Source organism: Xenopus tropicalis, chromosome 8, assembly GCF_000004195.4.
Source record: "Xenopus tropicalis strain Nigerian chromosome 8, UCB_Xtro_10.0, whole genome shotgun sequence".
NCBI classification, from domain to species: Eukaryota; Metazoa; Chordata; class Amphibia; order Anura; family Pipidae; genus Xenopus; species Xenopus tropicalis.
In genome coordinates, this window is record NC_030684.2 from 98,935,624 (window position 1) to 98,953,726 (window position 18,103).

The window sequence follows — 18,103 nt, forward strand, 5'->3', positions numbered from 1 at the left end:
TGTTTGACCACTAAGAAAACCTTACCGTACTGAAACTTATTTCATAAATTCACAGATTGTCAGCTCTTATGAGCAAGGTCCTCCCCCAATGTCAGTGAATAAATTGACACAGCCTGGCACCCCTCCAAAAAATCTTTGGGAGAGGAGGCCCTGGCTTGCAACTTTAGCTCTCATAAAGTCCCCCCTCCCATGACCGTCTGGTACTGTGGATCTCTTTACAGTTTACTTATTTAGTGGTCATGTGGATCTAGGCTTGTGTGTTATGATGGTACCCTAGGATGTAAGTTCCACTAGGGCAGGGATTAGGGATGCACCGAATCCAGGATTTGGTTTGGTATTCGCCCAGATTCGGCCTTTTTTGGCAGGGCTTAGTTTTGGCCGAATCCATGGTCCTGGCATATGCATATGCTAATTAGCATTCGGAAGGGTTAAATGTTAGGGGGAAAAACATTTTTTCGGGTTCTGCGTATGCTAATTAGGATTCGGTTCGGTATTTGGCCAAATCCGTCGGGGTAGATTCGGTGTTCAGCCACGGTATGAGTATCAAACCAATGAATGATACAGTATTCTACTATGATTCTACAGGAAAACGAGCTTCTTTATGTCAGTGTTAATTAAAAATCAGTGGTTTTCAGTCAACAGCTCATCTAAGTTCCATTTTATTATATTTCACATATACTAAAGAACGTTTATGTGTCCTGCATAAAGTACTTAAACTGAAATAACTTCTGACAGCAGTTCAAGGCATCTTTGCATGTGGAATGTTCCCAAATTTCCTATGCAGCCTGACAGCGGAGATAAATTACACCAGACGTTCTGTTTTTCTGACAATTATCCAGTCTCAGACCTTATTTGATCTAGAACATTTTTGTTCTGAATGGCCATGTCTAACCTACTGTACTTTCCTTTCATTCACTCCCTGTGCTGCACTTGCATTACCTTTTCTGGGAGATTGTTGTGTGCCTCCATTGTAAGAATAATATCAAACAGGCAGGGATGTAGCAATACAGGGAGCAGGCCTAGCAGTGTAGCAGCACAATGGGCCCTGAAAGATTTGTTATCTATATAGTGGTATAGGATCCATTATCTGGAAGCTATACACATCTCTTATAGAAACAAGTAATTCTTTATTTCTGACCAATTTCCCTTTTTCTCTATAATAATAAAAGAATAAGCTGCTATATCATAAATTTGCTTTGTTGTCAGAACAAGTTTTGCCTTTTTTTTAACTTTAAAATATTTTTAATGCATAATGCTTTACATTATAGAACGTTATAAACATTGCAACATTGCTTATAACAGGTAACATAGCTAGGTCTTATTGGCAAAGGGCAAAGCTTTGGGAGAGCTTGAATTACTGGGGGGTGCCAAATGTTAGCCCCCCCAGTAATTGTAATCACTGGCCGGAAAATATCGTTCTGTGGTGCTTGCTGGAAGAACCCCTGGCTGGTGCAGTTTTCTGCTAACAGGAGCAGCAGCCTGGGGGGTATCAGGGAAGCGATTATAATCATATTACAACTTAACATTCAGTACCCCCCCCCTGTGATTTAAGCCTTCCTTCCCCCTTTAAAAGATCCTTCTGTGGGACCCAGTAACACCTATTAAGCCTCTTAGTAACTTAAGTGTTTTCAATAGCCTTGACTGTATTTTGTATATAGGTTTCTACCTGCCTATGGGCCAACATTAGGGAAATGCTGTAATGATGCCTATGTCAGAAAATTTTTAAAAAATTGCACACTCCCAGCCTGCCGTTGGACACTTGCAGCAGAATCTAGGGGAAGAGCTGGGGCAAGTGGATGTCTTGCCATGCAATGTATTCCTCAAATGGGCTAACTGAAGTGGTAGCTTCCAATTAGATGTATGAATGCAAAATGATTTGTGCACAAGAAGCTACACCATCACAATGTGTTGTCTGTTAATTACCAGAGTAATTAAAAATGTTGTACAGTTGTCATTTAAGAAAAGAGAATTATCTAGCTGAAGTTTTCAAGTTTACTTATACTAAGCTGTAGGTCATAAATAATCATTCCTAATAACAAGTTAAGAAAAACATCCAGTTTGACACCTACATGCAGTATTTAGCAATTTGGATCAACAAGAGAATGTGCTAATTGGGATATGGGTAAGTACTCACTGTGACATGCTGTCAGCAATATGATGGCTGAGGATCGCAGCAGTACACAAGTCAGGGAAACAGACAAATGCTTTTTGAAACAATGTTTGCCAAGAGTGAGATTCCTGTTTAAAAAGAAAGCAGTAAGTTGCATATATATGTTAGGTGCAGAAGTTTTGTCCGATGGGATACATATTACCCAAATACAAATTCCATCTGTCACATAGAACTGAAATGTGCACATAACTTGTCAGCTTTGTTCTGCTGTGTGTAGACATTAATCTACAGTATATTTGAAATATATGTGTTCAGCAACATATGTTCATATATTTATACATACAGACATGTATATTTCTTATTGAAGGTGGTGCTTTTATAGTTCCCTCCTCCTCTATCCTGTTTTCTTAGCAATTACAGGATCTTGTGGACTTAAAGTGGCCCTCTAGCCAATGCAAATTAAACTGAAATGCAATTCAGCATCAAAAATGTTCAGTGGTTTTAAAGTTGTTTAATAATGTAATTGCTATAAAAAGTGGTATCTGTCTGTTTGCATTCTATGCATTTCAGGCTCTGAAACAATGTTGCAAGACAGCTAATTCAAGATGATTAAAAGACCTAGAAGTGACCTGACTCCTGTTACATTGTTTTAAGACCCAGGGAAAGGGTTTAACATACACTATTACAAATTGCTTAAAAAATAAAAACAAACATAGATATAAACATATAAAGTTACGGTGAGTTTATTAGCACATGCCTGTTCTTCTGCACTAGAGACATTTAAGGTTCTAGAAACAAATCAGAGGCCTTAGCTTAGAATAGGTATATAAAAATGAAAATGTAAGTCAAATATTATTTTAAATATTATAAATATATTTAAGGTCATTTAAACTGTAGCATTTTTCCTTTATAAATACTGTCTCTAAAAAATCCCATTGTTGAGTCTAGTTAATGTGTTTTATAAATTTTACAGGCGGGCAGCTGTCTGCACTTGAGGGCTAATGCCTGAAAAAAATTCCCAATGTAGTTTCAAGATTGTGCAAATATATTCTGTTTAGGAAACCAGACACCCTAAGGGGAAGAATGGGTGGGAAAAGAAAGAAATAGAGCGTTAGCATGACTGTAAATACCTTGAACCTGGAAAGAGGGAGAGGAGGGGGTTGGCTACTAGCCCCCTGGCAATTAAGCATTGCTTCTAAAATGACACCTTCCCATGGAAAACATTTTGTGGATATGCTGGAAAACAGATGTTGCAATGATAGCGGCAGTAAAAGTGAAAGACAGGTCTACAGTGTTTTCCCTGCCATTGCATTTAAGCAGTAGCAATTAAACAGAAGCTGTGATATACTAATTGGGATGCAGAATATTATTTTGCCTCATAGACTACCTGGTGTGCTAACAGTCTTCTAGCTGGGTATTACTGCTCCAAATATTAGCAAAATGTACATTTCTCTGTACTGAGAAAGACTGAGTGTGGCATTATATCCTCCAAGCCAACCAATCAGTAATTGCAGATTGAGATGGCTCAGGCTGTTAAAAGGGTTGTTAAAGAAATGATGATTCAGAATCAGATTATTGGCAGAATATCTAAAGCTTCGTGACCTCATACAGTAGAAAGCACAAATGAAGAAACTCTAGACTTTTCTCCTTTCATTAGTCATTAATGCCTCTGACATCATCTAGAGAAGAGTTTGCAATATGTTACTTTATAAAAGTGCCGTATTGAATACAATTTAAAGGAGATTTGACAGTGAAGAGACTTAAAACTTAGGAGCACTCTCATTGCTTTTACTTCATCATCATTATCATCATCATTACGATTATCATCATCATCGCCATCAGTTTGCCATATGCTACTCTGAATATGCATTCAAAATAAAAGATTTTCAGATTTTTTTTTAAAATAAAGATTACTATAATCAAGCTGTTTCTTCTAAAGCAGTTACAATTCAGTCTATTTGACCAATAATAGAGACTCTACTCAAGGCATAAACAAGCTTCCTTCCATGAAAGGTTGTATATATACATATAAATACAGGCAATTATTAAGCAGTCATTGACTTGCAAACCTATAATGAGAGTGCTTTGCCATAGTCCATCTGCTGAACTAAAATTGTGATGTACATGATGAGCTAGGGTGTGAAACAAACATACAAACAAAGAAGTGGCTTAAAACCTCTTTAAGAATTCAAACAAGCCGGATGAATTTTACTAGGATATATATATATATATATATATATATATATATATATATATATATATATGTGTTTAGAACTGGCCCAGTGTTGGACATTTTTGCCAGGATATCCAGTAAACTGCCAGTGGTAAAACTGAACAGATATTTGGATAGCCAGATGAGTCTAGCCCCATACTATAGGTTAAATCCATGAATATCTTTCTAACAGACTTATTTTTGTTTTGGCTATGCATTGATGCGTTTGGAATGCCTTTGTCAGGTCACACTCATGATCTAATGGGCTGCTAGTCAATGTGCAAATGGCCACAAATGTCTGCCTTGCTGCTTTGCGTGTGGGGAGCAAAAGGACCTTCCCCCTTTGCTATTTTAAACAGTGTAGTTTTTCCTGTCTAAGTTTTAATGGTCCCTTTTAACTCCTTTTCATGTCCACATCCCCTGCAAATATTTTGGTCAAGCATTAAAAGAACAATTCATTAGTGTTATTTCTTTCTGTGGTTAAAGACCCGTGTTGTGTCCTTTTAGCTACCAGTGCCTTCTATGAAGATAATTTGTGTTGTGGGTGAAGACAGTCTAACGATCCACTCACTGCAGGGGCTCTATAAATTGAGATAATAGGAGAGGAAGTTGTAACAAAATGGATGAAGCAGGGGCTGCTGAGAAAGTGTGAAATGTAAATAAGCCAGATTGCTGCCGCTTCCTGTCTCGGCTGTATTGTACATTCCAGTGTCAAGATTCATCTTTGCAACACAAGTCTATTGCTCAGGCCCAGTAAAGTGTGCCAATAAAGTGCCTAGAAGCTAAGATTTAAACGTACAGGGTGCTAATACAATAAACCTCAAATGTAGTGTTAGAAAAAATATCTGGCTGGTATTTTATTTTATTCTCTTATGGTTAGCTCACACAGTTGGTTTAGAGGCCATTTGAACAGCTGGTATACTGTGCATGTGGCAACATGTTAATAGTGCAATAATAGCACCAGTGTCCACATTTGCACCCCATTGCCTACAGATCCTCAGTGCTTGTGTATACATGCCCTAAATCAGGGCTGTCCAACTGGAGGCCTGTGGGCCAGGTTTGGCCCTCCATAGTATTTTTATGGCCCCCAGATTGCTCAAAGGCTCCATAGACTTCACTGTATGATATCATCATTTTCATTTAAAGGGGCCCTCCAACATTCTATGTGAAAAATAATCAACCCACTACATGAAATAAGTTGCACAGTACTGTCCTAAATAACCACAAAGAACTTCATTTTATACTATCTAAAAACAACCAATATGACACAGTGACACAGGTCCATTGTCTACCAGTTCAGTTACCCATACAGTCAGCAATTAGCTTTGATCAGTCTAGCGCTAATAGAATAATGATAGGAGTTATGGGGTGTTAGTAAATTAGCCCCTTTAGGGAGCACTTGTATATCAGTCATGATGTGCCCCCTGTAACTTTATCCATACATGGGCAGCTGAAAATAATTATAACTTGGTATCACAGTTACTTTTATGTGATTAGCAGTGTGGCAGCTCCCATCATTTTGTATATACAAATGTGCAGAGAATGAACATTCTGAGTTCATAGTAATGCTATTTATCTTTATTGCCTCTTGTAAGACAAAAAAAAAAAATCATGGACAATAAAGTTTTAAATATACAAGGTATCATTTCCCATTTTTATTCTGTAACAGGAGCTGGCTGCTAATTGTGTTTGCCTGTGTTTGATGTGCTGTAAAACCCTCTTCTCCTGTATTTAAACTTTTAACCCATTAAATAGGCCACAAGGGGAGGGGGGGACAATTTCTTGAAGAGCCAGTGGCAGCATAAAGGTTAAAGACTTCAGTTCATTAACCCAGTCAGTTAAGTAATATGGCACATTGCAAAAAAATAACCCCACCAGGTATGTTCTATGAGAATTACTGTTTTTAATTAAAGTGTCTTTCCAAAATCCTGAATTACGGGATAGCAGAGTTCCTCCTAATTAGAGACTGTCATTAGCTTTCATCATTTCTTTACACCAAGTGGACAAAGTCTTTGAGAGAGTATAGAGTTACAAAGGTATGTATTATTTCATTGGTCCCATCCTCCTGAGTGGGAGAGCAGATGTTCTTAGCACTTTCTGGGATGGGTTTCTCCTGTGCCACACACCAATTCCACTAGATCTAGGTAAGAGATCACACTCACTACTGCTTCCTCACAAAGAATTTGATAAGCTATTGTTATTTAATGCTCAGCTGTAAATCTCATGTTCTCCTTTCAAGTGTATTTGTTCTTTTTGCCTCCTATTGTTGCAGATCTGTAACTATTTAAGAGCAGTTTCTAGTAGCTTTAAGCAAAAAAAGGATTTACATTGTTTTACAGTCACCTTTGTAGCTACGAGACACAAAACTATCTTTAGCATTAGTGGGATTATCCAGGGGCAAATTTGGATTTGTGGAATTTGATCGAGGCTGTTAAAGTAATAGATGTTCTACTTGCATGTGCCAAGCACTATATATAACTTAAACGAGCAATACATTTGTCTGTTTTAATGTCAAAGAAATGGAAAGCATCTTACTATGGCATCAAAGGTTTATTTAGTACAGGAAAATTAGTAGCTGCTACAAGTATTTCTCTTTGGGGGTATAATAGACTGCTTGCTGAACTGGAAACAACAAACCTTGTTTTGAGAAGCAGCTGCTAATGCAAAAGCCATACTGACCATTAATACTCATGTTAATACTTTGTGACTTTTTACTTATTTACTTTTTAGTTCAGTGATCCTTACTGAACATATACTGAAATGTCCTGTTAATGGCATACTGAAATTATATTTGAGTGTGCCTGGGTATATTGTAAACCAGGGCACTTGTGCCATATGATAGACTGATTGGATTGACCTTAGTATCAATGTTGTTGCCAATGATATAAATCCCAAAAGGCTCATTTTCTTTGTGAGGTGTTCCATATGTATAGATTTTATTTGTTTATATGTATTTCCTGTTATTTACAGAGCGTCGCACATAGAAATGGCTTATTTATAAAGAGAGGGTCTTGTTTGGAACAGGTTGTTGAAACAAAAGATTAAGTATAAACAACTGTGACACGTTTATTGACTTCTTGTCATTTCCGGAATTCCTTGTTGAGATTTTCTTAAAAAATGATATCTGCTTGTGTGTCTTCTACAGACCTCTGATGGCAACTAGAGCAGCTGTGGCAGTCTCTAGGCCTATAATGTTCACAGGCTAGCATTTTAAGATATCATGACTTAGGCATAGAAGTTGAAGGTATTTTATGGGCACAACTCATATTGCTTGTAGGTGATATCATTCTATAGACACATATTTATGAGACTTGGACAGACAGATGTTCTCTGTATATAGGTATGCAATTGTTTTAATCTTGTAATGTGCCTTTAACAAAGTGACTTTTTTGGAATGTGAAAACCAATCAACCAATGATATTACCCAAACGTTGTAATGTTTAGGGGCCCTAATAAATCCCATAGACATCAACCTCTATACATTCATCCATTTGCTATCAACCAGGCTGGTTTGGAAAGAAAATGGCTATTGTGACAGCATTGTAAAAATGCAGTTAGTAAATATTAGTGACCTGCTGGTATAGCATGCTTTAGTAAAATGGCCTTGGCTATAGACCTTACTGTGGCATGGTGGTGCTGAAGTACCTCTTTGTAAGTGTTGTTCGACAGCAAAAGTCATTGCTTAGCTCATTGCAAGCTTAAAGTGTGATGAGCTCATTGCTGGAAACAGTCAGCCTATAATAATTCATCTGGATCTCACCACTGGGCAGTGGGAATAAATGTAATGGCTGGCATTGCCAACTCTTGCATCATAATTCTTAGCTATCACTTTTTCTTAATGTGTACTGGCATGGAAATCTGCAATACTGAACTACAATCTTGCATTATAGAGAATTGTAAAATATTGGAAAAAAATTACACATGGATGTACAACCAGGCATGTCCTCATTTAATACATATGGTATTACCAAGTGGTTTATGCATGGCTGGAAAATAAGCCCAGCTGCTCCACATTTTCTGTAAGTAATTTTGAACTCTTATTCTAAATAAAAATTTTCCTAAATCTCACATTTTTAAATTCAGCCTGGCAGACTGATGGCCATTATATCCTGTGTTGAAATTAAGGCCCATTTAAATAACTCAGCATTTAATAGATTCTTCACGATTCATGGCTCTTTTGTTTGTCTGAAGGGTTCTTTTTAGTTGCAGATGTTATAAGGAAAAAGTAAAGGTGGTCACCAAGTTTTTTTCTCCTTTACACAGTATAACTGAGGTTGTGCTCCGAGCGGCATCTTCTGCAATCGTGTCAAAACAAATGTAATTGCCCTTACAATTTGATGCAAATGGGGTACAAGTCGCATCCAGCATGATGTGATGGTTCTTCCCCCTCTCCCTGTGTTTATGAGAATCCTTTAGATCAGAAGTCTTTAACTTGCTACTCTCTGACTTTGGTTAAATACAACAGAGGTTCCCAAAATGTGGAGGTGGCCCAGTATAATAGATAATAAGACCCAGCTGAGAGACCAGTAAGGGCAAAACTGACTACCGAATTTTTATTTTGTCCCTGCAACAATAGCATGGTGACTTTGATGACCATGTATCTATAACTTTGTAATAAGCTAAAGGGTTAAAGGGTTGAATATCAAGGAGAGCCCGAAAAGTCTAAATATCTCTTAATTACAATATAACCCTTAGCATTCCCCTAACTCCAGAGCCACAGCTGTTTATGACTGCACCCCATTGTTACTTCTCAGCTAGTTGGCTGTGAAGAAACAGTTACATCCGAATATGACATATTTATGTTGGGGTAACCTTAATCATTTTCATCTGCAGGTAAAAATATTTGTTGAACCGAACTGCTCAATAAGTATTTTTGCAACAAATGACTGTATATTAATCATATTGCCAAATGAAGTGAGTACTTTGTTCAGATTATACTGCACAACATTTGTGCCATACAGCCAAAGGAGGTTGTCAGATGTCCTTGCTTTTTACGCGATCCACTTTAACATGGCTGCATTGTTTTTCTGCTCGCTGTGTAATTCTGGTAGCTGTGCCCTATCATTTTATAATCATTTCACTTCCTAAATTCAAAGCATTCAGAATGTGTTTGCTCAGAGTCACCACAAAAATAGGTTTGCTGTCCTGTCACATAGCAGTGTCTCGGTGAAGGTCACAAATCTTCGTGTGAGGTTGCACTTGTTTTTCCACTTGGCTTTCATTTCCTCTATCCTAGCGGGAGAGACAAAATCCTCGCTATAATCTTAACTGCCCTTAGGAGGTGACTGTGAAACAAAAGTTTACCATGTGATAATAAAACAGCGCAGACTTCACTTTCAAGTTTAATGGGGGTCTGATCTTTCCAAGACCGGTGTATGTTTCCTTTAACCTTCTCGCCCATCCGCAGGACCAGGTGTTTTGCTACATTAAGTGGAAACACAAGCAAGTAATCTGGTTGCACAGCTGGTTGATCAACAAACAGCAGGAGAAGTACAGCTAGAAAAGAAAACACGCCTGTTAGAAAAGCTGGCCGAGTGTTAAATACTCTCTAGCAAATAAACCATCAAAATTCCAATACAGGGGGAACAAAAATCTTTCTCTGGAATATTGGAAGCTGTAAAGTTCATACTACACCCCATTTATAGATCAAAGCAAATATGTTGGATGCTTTGCATGTGACTACAGGGAAGGTACATCTGTCAGCATTCCTCATAGCCATTAATGTATAGAAGAATCCGAAAACAGCATGCATGGAATGAATTTTTCTATTTGGTTTAGCAGAAAGTAATATTTTCATTCACATACTGTCTATGGTTTGGAATTCAAGTCTTATTAATTTTTAGCCTCTGGTATTCTTAGGGTAGTTACACCCCCAACTCTCTAGATAAGCTAAATAGGTGATAGCTCCTACTGGATATTGAGTAAAATTAGTCTTTCTTATTTTGCCTTTTTTTAGGCTTATTATCTATCCCCACGCTAATGCTTAATTGGCTGACTATGCCTGCCCTATCTTTTCTTTGTGGAAGGGTAATGTCTCATGGGCCAATTTGTTTTCAGTAGTTAAACCATGGTGACAGTACACAAAGGAAAAATAGAGTGTTTCAAGGCAATTAATAACTTAATTTTATAGCAAAGATCTTTTATTCACATGATAGTAAAAATCGCAGCACCAAAAGGTTTTTGTATTATTTTATATAATAACAATAACATTTTTCTCAAGAGGGTTTTTTTAACAAATTGTAGCACTCAAGGTTATGTAATAAAAGGTACCATGTTCACCCAGGGTTTTGCTAATCACCAAGTAGCATTGACTGGTCAGTTGTTGTAAAGCAAAGATCTGATTGGTTGCTATGGGTTTCCAGGCCTGGGAAAATGTACATCAATAAGCACTGATTATAACTGATGATATCACTACGCACCGTTTATATAGATATATAACTTACAGTCTATTTGTGGCTCTTGACTCCTCAGTGACTTATGATATCCTCATATTTTACAACAGGGGGTATATTATTTATTATAATACACAATTTTTAGTGAGTTTTGCAGCAGAAATGACATTACTAAGCACCGACTAATGACACCAGAAAGCAACGTTTAGGATATCATTTACAGCATATTCATGGCTCTTGTGTATTATATGTGAACATATAACTATTGATCTTTTTTGGACAGGGGGGCTTTCCTCCCTAAATCCTGATTGTTTTCCATCTGAGCCCTCTGATGTACAAAGGAGTACTTTATATTTCAGTTCTGGTTTCCATTTAACATAAACATTAGAACAGATGGCAAGAAGGTGTCAGAAAGTGAGTGGGAATTCTAAAGGGCTTTTGATCTCTGTCAGGCTGTGGAATATGACAAGATACCTAAAAACTCTAACATTTTTGGATCACATATGTGGAAGGGATCATACACACACAATGTGATGCTCGGATCTTGAAATGTATGTTTTGATCGTCATTCTTAACTTTTCTATTTTTTTTGTTTTTTTTTTTAGAATCCGCAATTTTCAGCTTTAATTTTTGACAAGCTTCAAGTGCCTGACTATTTGCAAAAAAGCAGGAATGAAGGAGAGAACAGGTGTGACATCTGTGCAACTCACCTGAATCAGTTAAAGCAGGAGGCAGTGCAAATGATCCAATCTTTTAATCAAGCTGGCTGCTCGGAAATACTTGATCGCCCTCCAAGTTCTGTGCCTGTGGCTAGTGTCATTCCCAGGCTGTCTCCTCAAAACATGATCACTGTTTCACCCCAGAAAGAGCTTCTTATGATTGCAGGGCAAGTGGGGAGACCTTCTGGAAAATCAACCAACCTTTTCCATGGGACAGAGAAGAAGAAAGGACTTGGATGGGGGCAAGGAGGTAGCAGCTTGCCTAACTCCAGTGTTCAAGTTACAGTGGCTCCAAGCAGCCTTGGTGGAGCACTGAGTTCAGTAACTATTCAGGCACAACAATACCTGGAGGGCATGTGGAGCATTTCTAGAGTAAATAGCTTTCTACCGTCAGCCTGCCTAGTAAGTATGCTGGATACCATCTATTGTATATTGTGCATGTATTGTATTATTATTTACAAGTATTTATAAAGTGCCAACATATTCCGCAGCGCTGTACAATAATTGGGTTTATACTATATATTGGACATACAGAATTACATACAAAGCAACCAATAACTGATACAAGAGGTGAAGAGAGCCCTGCCCAAAGACCTTACAATGTATATAAACTGATGCAACAGTATTATAGGGAATTTGTTTATGGTTTTATTTATTATGCCTGTAAATTCTTTAGTGCTTTATAAAATTAATAGGGTAACTTGAGAAATGCACAACTGCACAAACATTGGCAGTGAAGATAACAGCCAAACTATAAAAATGGACATTGCAGTTAATAATGCCACAGATCGCTAGTGTATTCTGTCTGGCCACTTGAGCTGGGAAATATATTTGTTTATGGGGCTTTTAAGGCATCTTATGGGTGGTGGAAGGGAACTCCGAAACAACAGAACTGGATGAATGGAAAGAATTACAGAGCGCCAGAAACATAGTCCTAGATTATTGTGACAATGTCAGTGCTACATAAAACGAAGGGATAACAAGGAAGCTCTGGGTATACAATTGCAGGCATAACAGTATCAATATAGAAGGCTCTCAGTGGAAGGCTGACAGTGAGACAGGTGCATACCACTGTATACATGAGAGTGTAATTAAAACAAACTTGAAGGTAGTCCATTGCTAGTGTATGAGGAAACAGTGATAAACTGGGTATATATTCTGAGGCTTGGTAGTACCAGTGTAGCATGTTCTTGCAGGAAGGGCAGAAACACTCCATTATTTAAGGTATGCTGTTGTTGGGTACCTGCTGCTATGAATTAAGGTAGCAGCTGTGTTTTCATGGCTTCCATTGGGCCTATTTTGGCTCTCAGTTGAGATCTGATCTAAAGGATGTGACTGTAACAAGGTTGCTGTAACAGGGAATGCCAAAATGGAACAGGGTTAAGATTCTGGTACAATATATAAAAGCAGCAGCCTAAGGGCTCATACACACAGGCATATTTTCATGCATTTGAGATACAGGTTTGAGTGCAACTATTCTGCCTGATTGTATAATTACACTATATATATGCATTCAAATAGATTTACATTCCAACCCTTAAAGATTTGAATAGTGGCGAGATAAAGGATGAGTCACATGGAATACAATTACATGTATATTGCATTTTGTAATAAAAAAAATGCATGAAACAGCATTGAATTATTAATAGCTAGAGGTTTTATACAATATTTTATATACAGTACAGAAATGAGAGTATTGACTTCACCTTTGTGAAATCACATTCAGCAGACAAATCTCATCAGCCCGACCTTTTGTTTCACGGGTTCCCATCATAGTATTTGGAGCAGATGCTTTGTTCAGAATCCCTTTTTTTGTCATGTTTTGGTCCTTAACATCTGCCGTTGTGTAGGAATCCTAATGAAGCAATGAATATTTAAATAGCGCTGAAATAGAAAATGTCAGAGGTTGTACATCTTAATTGGATGACCGGGGGAAGTGTGTATTATTGAAAACAGAAAATTGCTTTAATTCAGCAATGGCAAAGAATTAAAAATCGAAAATGCCAGTCTTTCCAGTAGATATTTTGCTTACACTTACCCTTTCTGTCACTCGCATATTCATTAAATCTTTCATTTTTTTATATAAAGGATTTACGGTGACTACGTAGAAAATGTATGGACATCATTTGAGGGAGACTATTAGGGATTACTGCAGATTGTAAGAAAATATTATTATAGTTCTTAAAATATGAACACATTAATGTATTCTTTATAAATGGAAACACAGGTTGTCTATAATGGAAGGAAATGACTTGGCCAGTGCTGAATGCATACATCATGTGCACCATGTATTACAAAAAGCTAGCTAATGCACGCATTACAGTCCATAAAATCCATCATAGTGTAATAATAGTACAGTTTTGATCACTGGTTTGCACTAGTGTTTTACGCTAAACCAATTCTGAATGTATGATTGATGGTAGAATGTACAGCCATGCCTTCCCTACTGAAGTGTAGAGCTACTTACTGTCCCTAGTTTCTTCTGTTTATGACTGGTGGCTGCTCTCAGTAAGCCACGTAGAAAGTCAATAAGTCAATAACCCACAAAGATAGGTTTGCTTGAGCGCAATACCATTGCTATCATGATGTCTATGCAGTGTTTAGTTGGCTCAGTATGTTTAGTGATACAACTGGTATAACATGCCCTATGGTCCAGCTAGATTTTATTTCTTCTGGACAGGCACACTGATCATTATTTATAACTGCAGTTTTACAAAGCAGTAGGTTAATGTTTTACACAGTAAATTATATTTTGGTAGTTTTTCAATCTTTTTTTCCCAGAAAACTTGGGTAGATTAATTATTATATGACGTTTTAATATTAGTAGGAAACAGCTTTCCTTCTTGTTGGACAGTGTATGTAGTTCTACATTTAAAGAGCAATACACTATATAGTCTAATATTTACAAATCACTATATTTGATGATGATGTGATTTGGTTCAGCAAGGCACCTAGAATCAATCCTGCTGAAAAAGGCTCATTTTTGACTGAATCTTGAACCAAATCTGGTGTTTGATGCATACCTAATTTTCCAAGTTGTGGTTGACTGTTCAAAACCAATGGCTGAAAACTAATTTGCACCTATTTGCACCTAAAGGGGTAATCAAACAAATGGTGTTAAGTTTGCAAGTTGTGTAGTAACCCATAACAACCAATCAGCATGTAGCATTTACTGGTGAACTGTGCTTTGTTCTGAATTTCTGATTGAAGCCAAACAAGCATTGGTTAATATTAATTTAATTTATTCAGTTTGATTTCATTTTACTTTTTAATGAGCAAGCAGTATGGTAGCTTCCATTACTTATACAAACAAAAACCCAGATAATACAGTCTCCCTGGATAACAAGTATTCTGTAGGTCTTTATTGCAGTAGATAGCAAAATAAATTAGTTTTAAACTCTGCTTATAGGTTGGGCATGTTCCCTCTTTAATAACATATGCTGCTAGAGAAATTAGATTTATTATAGGAAACAGTGTTTATGGGGAGGCAGCTGAATTGTTTTGACAAGGGTATGCGGTATTTTTACTAACTAGCATTTGCAGCAGCAGCAATCAGCATTTATTTATGTCTCCTTTCTGTTTATGTAGATCATTGATTTCATCTCAGTGTGTGTGTCTTATAATGGATTTATAATTAGTGCATAGCCGCCATAATCAATTGCAAGATTATTAGGCATGTAAATAAACCCGCAGGTTTGAGGTGATGTAATTTCCCATTGTTACTGAGAATCAATAGCTGAAGCAGGCAGAATTGCTCCTGACAGATTTTGGAAGGTGGATCATTTGGGTTTTGTGAAGACTTCATCGATTGTGCAAACATATATTGCTATGAATTGGATGCTGTATTGATGTTTGTGCCTTTTGTGTTTTGCATGTACTGCACAGGAATGAATGACCCTAACGAATTACATTATCAATTGTGGGCACAATCACCTACACAATTACGGCGGCGTGCTTTATCTTTGTCATATGATAGCAAAAATGATTTCTTAAGTAATGGTAATATTGGAAAAAGCCTTCCATGCAATTGGGACATTCACTTTAACTCTAGATTCCCCAGCAATCCATTACTAATTGTATTATCAAATCATGGAAAGATGATAAATAACCAAGGGAGTTCCTTGATCACACTCAATAAATGTGAAAAACTATAATGCAGAAATATCTCAAATAACTGCAAAGAAAATGACTGTGACTTTAGGCACTGAGAACTGTGGAGATTATAGGGCACAGTGAGCAAACTGCAATTTCAACTGCAATCAGCATGTTTTTTTTCCACAATATAGTTATCCCCAGAATTCCAGCACTATTACAGTTGCAAGGGGGCAATGCAGTTAGTGCAGTTGCGCCGCACCTACCACAATTGCATCAGATTTGTCCAAATTACTGCAACTTATGGGCATTAAGGGTACCTTGGAAAGGCCTAGTCAGAAGGCGGCAATAGTTGTTGGGTTGCCCTGCGTCAATAGACACAGCAGCCCTCAATTTGGAATGGAAAGTGCAACTATATGGAAGTGACACATGTCACAGACACATGTCTGTAAGGAAATTGTGAGGACCACAGCTGCACTTTGGAATATACATGAGTCTTTATGTACTATATTTGATTACTAAGTTTCCCCAGGAGCAGTAACTCATTGCAACTAATAAAATGTTGGCTTTTAAACAGGTTACTAGTAAATGCTATCTGCTGATTGGTTGCTGTGGATTACTGTTCCTGGGCAAACTTAGTGCCTTTTATTACATTACCCTATATATTTTGACAAGGAAAAGACAAGCAACCCATAATTCTCTCCCACTGGGAATCATAAATAGAAACACATCTACCCCAGTGCAAAGCCCATAGCAGCCAATGAACAATTAGCTTTAAACTGTCCAACATATGTAGAATGAAAGCAAATCTCTGCTGGGTTGCTGTGGGTTACTGGCACTTGGGCAGATTTTCTATCTACAAACATTATTGCACTCTGTTCTGGTGCCAGCATTAAAGTTGGTGCTCCAAAACATTTCACGCTGCCCAGCCCCTAACGGATGTCATTTTCCTGTATATTCCTCTGATTTTTTTTCTATTTCACAGTAACTAGGGCTGCACCTGAAATAATTACATCCAATCCATTAGCAAAGATTAAAAGCTAGGAGTTCTCTTTATTTTTGCTACAGAATAATTTCCTTTTCCTTGAGAGCAAGCTGCAGTTGAACATAATAGCACATAAATAATTTATGACTAGACTCTAAAATTTAAATCAGTAGTGCAGAATGGCAGCGATGCAAACTGTTATTTTAAGCAATCCCGTCAGATAGGAGAAATCACTTTTATGGAGACACATAGATAAAGAATAAAAGGTAAAAAATCAATTATCCAGATTGCTGCTTCATTTTGCATTCTACTAGTCACCCATTAGCTATAGCTCCCATTAGGCACCCAAATCAGATCTCTCTGTGTCCCAACCTTTTGGTTTGAGAGATGACAGGTTATACTGCCGTGTAGGTTATCTGGCACAGAAGGTTTTGTTGTATTCTTTTGTTGTTGTTTAGTTGATTCTTTTTTTAAAAGCAAAAGCTAAAGGTACCTAATATTTACAGAGTTTTGAAAATATTGTGAATTCTATAGTTGTTGGGAACTAGGTTACTCAGTCGCAAGAGGGTGAGTAGTGGGACAAACGTCATTGCACCTCCTGTACCAAAAAGCAGCCTCGCTGAAATGTAGGTGGGACACATGGTAAGACACATTAAGGGCCAGACGCTGTAACAGGCCAATCAGGTTGAATAATTAGGGTGGCCCCCATGGCACATGATGCACTAAGTATGCTGCAAAAAAGTCATATAAAAATACAATACAATAACCATATAGCTATATATAGCAAACCTTGAGACATAATATAGAAGTATGGCATGTCCTCAGTCCAGCCATATGCATGACACAATAGTGGGTCTTAGGCATTCACCTGCAAATCTCTTCCTAGTACTTTGCTTTCACTGTCTATGGGCATTGGACTTATCCAATACTTACTTAAGGCAGACATTATGCCCATGCTCACAGGCACAGCCCATCACATCATGCCATTCTCTCCTGTACTAGAGTGCAAATGTCTGGTAAAAAATCATTTTCATTTTTGATGGTACTGAGAATACAAGATGATATTGTCTAACCAAGTCACATTTCTTCTCAAAGTGGTAATTTGCTTATTTTCTAGTAATCCCAGATACAGTTCTGGTCATTTCTAACATTGGTCAAATTTGCACCTGCCAGTAACTCATGGCAACCAATCAAATTTTTGTGGCGTTCCCTGCAGCTGTTTGAAAAATTGCTAATCACTGGGTTACTGCCTAGGTACAAATTTACCCAGGGAGGCTTAATGAGCTCCAATATGAGCCCCAATACAGCACCTATATAAGAGGATTAAATATGCTTGGAGAAAAATGAATTTATGACTTATAATTGTTAGTTAACCTTATAGTCTTAATTAGACTAATTAGACTGCATGTTTCTGATAGCTACAAATGATACACAGATCCCACTCTAGCTAATTAATGAGAATATCTTTTTTGTGGAATAATACATGTTTGTATGAAGAGAGTGGATGGGAGGCAAGAGAAGGGAAGGGTTGTGGCTATAGCAAAGGAAAGAAAAACAATGTTTATATGTATATAGCATTTATAAAGCTGAGCT

At 37.4% G+C, this 18,103-nt stretch overlaps 1 protein-coding gene across 4 annotated transcripts in view; it reads left to right on the forward strand.

The window, feature by feature from the left end:
• The window catches only part of kif26a (kinesin family member 26A), an 89,038-nt gene that overhangs the window by 25,143 nt on the left and 45,792 nt on the right, over window positions 1–18,103 (forward strand). For 3 of the 4 annotated variants that reach the window (XM_004917188.4, XM_004917189.4, XM_002939734.5), the window contains exon 3: window positions 11,320–11,835. In XM_004917188.4, coding sequence (XP_004917245.2) covers window positions 11,320–11,835 — 516 coding nt within the window. Of the gene's footprint in view, window positions 1–6,409; window positions 6,467–11,319; window positions 11,836–18,103 lie in introns of those variants that run through there. The other variant, XM_012969324.3, reaches the window with a different exon arrangement.